The following is a 7,568-nucleotide window of genomic DNA, read 5'->3' as shown; positions in this document are numbered from 1 at the left end:
AATAATCTAATCTATTACACCCCCGCAGTCGAAGCGAGAGGAGGTCGAATGCTGAGACTGGATCTGAAATCTTCGAATAGAATCTGAGGAAGGCCTTTGGTGAATATATCCGCAATCTGAAAACGAGTTGGGATATGAGTAATACGAATGTGACCACGCTGCACCAAATCACGAACAAAATGAATGTCCAGCTCGATATGTTTGGTACGTTGATGCTGAACTGGATTGCCCGAAAGGTAGACCGCACTGATGTTATCACAATAAACTAAGCTGGCCTTAGGGAGAGGGCGATGTAATTCTAAAAGCAGATTACGTATCCAACATAGTTCAGCAACGACATTAGAAACACCCCGATATTCAACTTCTGCACTGGATCGAGAAACGACTGCCTGTCGCTTAGAAGACCAAGAAAATAAATTAGGACCCAAATATACACAGTAGCCGGAGGTAGAACGACGAGTGTCAGGGCAACCTGCCCAATCCACATTTGTGTAAGCGCGTAACGAAAACTTGGTGAAAGGTCCAAGTGTCAAGCCAAGAGATGAGGTACCCTGAAGATACCGGATGATGCGTTTTAACGCATTCCAATGATCTTGTCGAGGAGAGTGCATGTGCATGCATACCTGCTGAACAGCATAGCTGATGTCAGGTCTGGTGAAGGTGAGGTACTTAAGGGCACCAGCAAGACTAAGGTAAAGGGTCGGGTCATCCAACGGAGGACTAGAGGCGGTACTAAGCTTTGAGTTAGTGTCGACAGGTGTAGTGACCGATTTACAAGAACGTATACCAGCTCTTTCAATAATGTCCTGAGCATAAGACTGTTGAGACAAGAACATCCTATTTTGCTGCCAAGTGACATTAATACCCAAGAAGTGACTCAACGGTCCAAGATCTTTCATGTCAAACTCACGTGCCAAGTGATTCATAATGTCGACCCGTAATCGTTCATTTGAAGTGGTGAGTATAATATCATCAACGTAGATCAGCAAGTAAGCAATATTGCAGCCATGATGATAAATAAACAATGAGTTATCACACTTACTTTGCTGAAAACCAAGAGTCAATACAAAATCAGTAAAACGTTGATACCAAGCCCGTGGTGCCTATTTTAAACCGTACAAGGATTTCTTAAGACGGCACACATGATCCGGAAAATGTCGATGCCGAAAACCCATTGGCTGATACGTGTATACTGTTTCACTTAAATTTCTAGGTAATAAAGCATTAGTAACGTCCAGTTGATGTATCGACCAAGACTGAGACAAGGCAAGGGTCAAAACGGTCCGAATGGTTGTCGGTTTAACAACTGGACTGAATGTCTCACCACAATCAATACCAGTCTGTTGAGTACTACCATCACAAACTAAACGAGCCTTGTATCATTCCAGCGTGCCAACTGACCGGAACTTATGCCGAAATAACCACAAACTACGAATGACATGCATATCCGTTGTTCTAGGGACTAATTCCCACGTCTTATTTTTAATTAAGGCATTAAATTCAGTAGTCATGGCATGCTACCAATCCGGGGTGGATAAGGCGTCTTTAGGAGTTTTAGGGATGGGAGTGATAGTAGAAGTGAAAAGGTTAAATGGTTGCTTTGGTTTAGAGATCCCATCCATGGAACGAGTTCGTATGGTGCGAGAGGATGGAGCAGGATGGAATGTGGAAGGAGGGGGCGGCAATGGGGGAGGGACAGCAGACTAACGAGCACGTCGTGAGTAAGTTCGAATGTTAGATGGGCCAAGTGGTGCAGGGTCTTGGCAGTTGAGCGATGGTTGAGTATCGGGCTGAAAGGTGGGTGGTGTTTATGAGTTGTTTGGAGAAGAGAGGGGTGGGCCTTGAGGAGTGGTAGTGGTAGTGGTAGTGGTAGAGTTGGTGGGTTGGGTTGGTGAAGATGGTGTAAGATCGTGTTGTGACCCAAACGAGTCGTTCAGAGGAGTTTTAATCTATTTCAAAGGCGGAAACAGAGAAATAGAGTTCGAAACAGCTTGCAAATCACTTTAAACTTCTTTCTGATTGATTTAACACTGATTACAATCACTGGAAAAACCGGCAGCGCCTCGGTATCCAAATCAAGAACTGTTACAACTAATTTCGATTGAAGACATATATATAGACATTTGATTCTGCTTGAAAGTGACAAGATACATTTCAAGCGGAATTAAAAATGATGATTTCGCTTGAAACTGCACATGACACATTCAAGCGGAATCAGCTCATTCAAGCGGAATCAGCTCATATTACACCTAAAGCTTCTATTTTCTCGAACAACGTACCCTGATCTAACAATCTAGTACAAGACTCGATACAGGACGTAGTTGACAGATGTATGCACCAACAGATCGATTGGATCGTTGAGGGGTAGGGAAGTGGGTATGTGGCCAGTATAGTGGGTGGAGGGGGTTAGTAAAAAAATCGTAGGTGTGGAGGGATGGTTTCGGTTAGGAAGCAAAGGGAAAGGTGGTCTCGTCAAATATGACATGACGATTGATGAGAATTTTATTTGTGGCCAAATCAAGACATTTGTACCTGCGGTTATTTGGAGTGTAACCGAGGAATACGCACGACATAGATCGATGCTCAAGTTTGTGAATGGTCGTATGAGGTATGAGTGGGTAACACAAACAACCAAACACACAGAGATGATCATAAGACGGGCGGCATAGGTAAAGGCGTTGAGTAGGGGATTGGTATTGGAGGAGTTTGCTAGGTAGAATGTTTAGTAAGTACGTGGCAACTTCAAGGGCATGATGCCAATACGTATTTGGGAGATGGGATTGAGCAAGAAGAGTCCAAATAATATTATTAGTTGAACGAATTTTTCATTCGGCTTTGCCACTTTGGGAAGAGGTGTGAGGGCAAGAGAACCGGAAATGCATGCCATTTTGGTTGCAAAATTGTTGAAATTGGGAGTTTGCATACTCTTTTCCATTATCACATTAAAACTGTTTAATTTTGCGTCCAAATTGAGTTGCAATGTAATTTGAGAAGGTGGTAAAAACGGAGAATACTTGTGATTTATTACTAATTGGATAAGACCATAAGAAGTTAGTGTAATCATCAAGAAATAAGACATAGTAACGGTGACCCTTATTACTTAGAATTGGGGAGGTCCAAAGGTCACTGTGAATTATATCAAAAGGTGAAGTAGTAGAATTAATAGAATCCAAAAACGGCAATTTAATATGTTTACCAAACACACACGATTGACAAAACTTAGGCTTCAAAGTACCACAATTAATAAAACTAGATTGTTTTAGAGAATGTAATATAGTAGAGCCGGGATGCCTGAGCCGTTGATGCCAAGTGTCTTGAGTAATAGCTGCAAATGTTGTAGGAGAAGTGAACTTGGTGACTTGTGTAGGATCCAATGTGTAGAGGTCCCCTGAGCTATTGCATCGTAGGATAGGGGTCCGGGTCTTGAGATCCTTCACAATAAAACCAAAAGGGCAAATTCAACATAAACTTGATTATCAGTTGTAAAACGACGAACTGAAAGTAAGTTTTTGATGAGGGAGGGTGCATAAAGGACGTTATTCAGTTTAAATAGGGGTAACGGTTGGGGTAGGGTTTGGTTACCGTGTCCACGTATGGGTATGGTGCTACCATTGCCAACAACTATATTACGAAACATGCCATTATTAAAATAAGACGAGAAATTATTAAAAAATTTGGTCATATGATCAGACGCACCTGTGTCCATCGTCCAGTTTTGATCCGGAGAATGGAGCGAAATATGGTAGAGAGCCTGGTTTATGTCAGTCATTTGATTATCTGAATACGTGGAAGTTTGACTAGCCACATAATTCTGAGCCGGGCGTGGGCCAAGTATTCCTGGGCTGTTGTTGTTTTGCTTTTGGGCCGTAGGGTAGGGACATGGTGGTACAGTCCAAGCAGCCCAAGGAGGTGGTGACAGTTGTGTTTGCGGGCCGGCCCAATATGGAAACGAGTTATTCCAGTTCTGACCTGGGAACTGGAATATGGAAACAGTTGTGTTTGCGGGCCGGCCCAATATGGAAACGAGTTATTCCAGTTCTGACCTGGGAACCATGGTTGACTATGAGGGTGTTGTGATGAGCCGCGGCCTCTGCCGGTAGCCCCACGACCGCGTCCACGGCCTCGACTACGGCCTCGGCCGCGTCCGCGCTCAGCTGATTCAGTACGATTGTCCTGCGAGGTTCTGCGATCACGTTCTCGGTCCGGTTCAGTCGATACATTAAGGGCTGTTCCAGCGATTTGAGCTGATTGTTTCGCTTGATTAATTTTTTGGGTCTCCGCCATACACAATCGAGACCGTGTCTCATAGAAATCGGGGAGCGGCTTCGTTTGTTGAATAATCGGTGCAACACTTTCATAAGGTTCAGTAAGTCCGGTGAGAATCTGGAGCACAAGTTGTTCATCTGTGATGGCAGAACCAACGTTGGTTAATTGGTCAAAAATCACCTTCATAGCTTGACAATAGGCCGACATGGATGAAAACTGATGGAGACGAGTATTGGCGAATCGGTTGTTTAGATCAATTGTCCGTGTGGCTTTATTATCCTGAAACAAATTAGCAAGAGCGGTCCATGCATCGAACGCTGTGGTATCCGGTTTTAATATAGTATGTAAGAGATCAGTTGAGATCGTTCCATAGATCCATTGTAAAACGATGGAATCTAGGCGATCCCAAGTTTCAGACTGAGAACCTTTTTCTGGTGATTTATCTTTGTCGGCTACAGAGGAAGAAGCAGGGCGAGGCTGTAGATGATCAAAAACCTGAAAAGATTTGCATTGAATCTTGAAAAGTTCTGACCACGTAGTGTAGTGACCAGATTCAACATCCGGGGTGACAGGGATATAGGATCGGATGTTGGTAACAGTAGAGGCTGGGTGAATTGGGGCAGCCATTGAGAGGGGAGCGAGAGATCGATGGTGAGGTGAAAACAGCAGAAGAGAGGAAGAAGGATCGTAGGTTAGGGTGATACCATGAAAGATTGTAAACCGTACTTTTCATTGATCTCTCAATCCCTATAAATATTACAAGATCTCTCCTCTATTTTGGTAAGAGATATACATCAACCAATTTACATAGATATCTATAAGAATATAAACAATATAAATAATCTAATCTATTAGACAATATGGTCATCTTTAAATTATGATAAGAAAGTTTTAAACAATTGAGGTTTGGAAATTGAAATTTTCATTCTAAAAAAAATTCTTTTTGTTACAAAACAAATTCAAAAGTATGAAAAAAAAGATTAAAGATGTTTTCTTTTTCAAAAAAAAAAAAATATTGTCTTTTAATTTTTATTTAAAAAACATATTTTTTAAGTTCTTGGATATTTTTTTTAAAGACAGTTTCTCAAATAGTATTTTGATTATACTTTTTTATTGAACATCTTTACAAATAATTAATAATAACATTTTTTTATAAAAAAAGTTTTGAACTTTCGTTTTAAAAAAGGTCTATATTATGTTTTTCCCTCGTCTAGTTTGTATTTTAAAGGTCTTACTTTTGTAATTTTTAATACTTTAAATGTGTTTATAAAATAATTAACAATTTTTATTTATTAAAAAGTAAATTCGTTTTTCTTTTAATATATGTTTATAGCCCTAGCACATATTAATCATTCAAACCATGTATGTAAATATGTAAATGAACAAATAAACAATAGGTACTAAAATAATTTTATCAAACTATAAATTAACAATCTATATAAGTTCAAATTTAATTAGTGTAAGAAGTATGTTATAAGCAAGTTAAAACCAGTTTAAGACTTTCGATCGAAGTGAACACTTTAAAAAATATGTTTTTTTTTTAAATTAATATAAAAAACAAACAAAAACTTTGAAAAAAAAAACGTCTACAATAATTTTTTATAGTTTTGAATTTGTTTTATAACAAAAAGAATACTTTTAAAAATGATGACATGTATAGGGGTAATTATGATAAGTTTAAATGTGATTTTATGAAAAATGGGGTATGAAAAGTAACAAAAGGAGGTGTTTAGCAGCTCCCATTACAAATTACAAACTCACTATAATAAACCGGTTCTTAAACAAAAACAAACATTTAAGAGGACCCGGGGTGGAGCAATTTTAGCCCGTGATGAACATTTATAACGAGTGATACACCGGCGCCGGTCACCACCATCACGCGTTAACTTTACAACGCGTGGCCACTATCACACGTTGTATATTGAACTTGTTTGTTGTTTTGTGAATGAGTGAATGAATGGTATCTTGTACATTGTGCATTAATACTTGTACATTGGAATCCCATCACTAGTGATACCACCCCCGCTACATTTCTATCACTAGTGATAGAATATTGGTTGTGCACATGACATGACTTGATTGGATAGTAGAAGTGATAGATTCTATCACAAGTGAACCACCCCTAGTCCCCTTATACACACCACTTATTTAAACTACAACCAAATGACCATCATCCTCTTGTGCATAAGTTGTTGGACCAATCCCGGAGCCACTCACAGCGAGTCACCGGAAGATGAGTGATTATCTGTATTAAAAAGTTGTGTAATCCCCATTTGGATGTCTCTTCTTTTGCTCCACTCATGTAAACACAGTTGTAACTTTTTTGACGCCACTTGAAACTCAACTGCCTGCAATGGTGTCAAAATGTCTATCATGCGCTTGAGTATATCCAACCTCAGCTTGTCTGCTTCCACTAAGATCTTGTACATATCAGAGGCATGACTATCCATCTCTTTATCCACAACCTCACCCTGGTTTGACTCCCCTATATTTCTAGAGTTGTATGCTAGCAACGCCAGTGGCTCGTCGGCTACCTTCTGCATATATACATCAAACCATCTGATATCCACACTAAATATTTGTAATTGTGACTAGTGTTTGCAGACTTAACATGTCAAGAAGCCAGGTGAAAAAGAACAGTTAGAAAACTAGTATTTTCGGTCGTAAAGTAGTTGCAAAGAGCCTTCTGCAATCAATTTTTCGACAAAAATGTGGAGGCAACAACATGGTGATCCTGTATTGCCATTATTCGGGACAGAGTTTTGCGCTAGCTTGGTAACTCTTTGCAACGGTTTTGGGACTGATATTTTTTTGGTTTTCTAATTTCTTTCTTGTTTTCTCACTTCAAGTTTATTTATAGAGTAAAATGCCAAAATTGTCTCTGAGTTTAGGCCACTTTCGTACAAAAATGATTTTTTTTTTTTTTTTTTTTTTTTTGTATCTGGGTCCTAAGGTTTCATTTTTATTGTCAGTTTCAACAAATTGGCAAACTTGATTAGAACTTTCTGTTAACTTCTCCCTTTTTTGTCGTTTTCCTCATTTAAATGAACGGTACAATCATCATTTTATGCCGTATTATATTTTAACTGATTGAGGAAAACGACAAAAAAGGAAGAAGTTAACAGAAAACTCTAACCTAGTTTGCCAGTTGGATGAAAATGACAACAAAAATGAAACCTCAATGACCCAGATACAAAAGACTTCATTTTACTCTTAGTTATAAGTATCCAAACATTTATCCAAATTAAAATCCACAAAAGTTGATGATCCAATTCCCTATATTGCCACCATTTTTTTTGTCA

General features: G+C 39.2%; 1 protein-coding gene across 1 annotated transcript; it reads right to left on the bottom strand.

The window, feature by feature from the left end:
- Nucleotides 1-5,038: 5,038 nt before the first annotated feature.
- On the bottom strand, nt 5,039-6,809 carry LOC118490496 (protein DOG1-like 1). The gene is made up of 2 exons (XM_035988161.1): nt 6,484-6,809; nt 5,039-5,081 (listed from the first exon to the last, which is right to left on the bottom strand). The coding sequence occupies exons 1-2, from the start codon at nt 6,807-6,809 to the stop codon at nt 5,039-5,041; spliced, it is 369 nt and encodes a 122-aa protein (XP_035844054.1).
- Nucleotides 6,810-7,568: the final 759 nt, after the last annotated feature.

Source organism: Helianthus annuus, chromosome 3 (genome assembly GCF_002127325.2).
Source record: "Helianthus annuus cultivar XRQ/B chromosome 3, HanXRQr2.0-SUNRISE, whole genome shotgun sequence".
NCBI classification, from domain to species: Eukaryota; Viridiplantae; Streptophyta; class Magnoliopsida; order Asterales; family Asteraceae; genus Helianthus; species Helianthus annuus.
The sequence above is the reverse complement of the archived record's forward strand: the minus strand, read 5'-3'. Positions and strand labels throughout refer to the sequence as shown.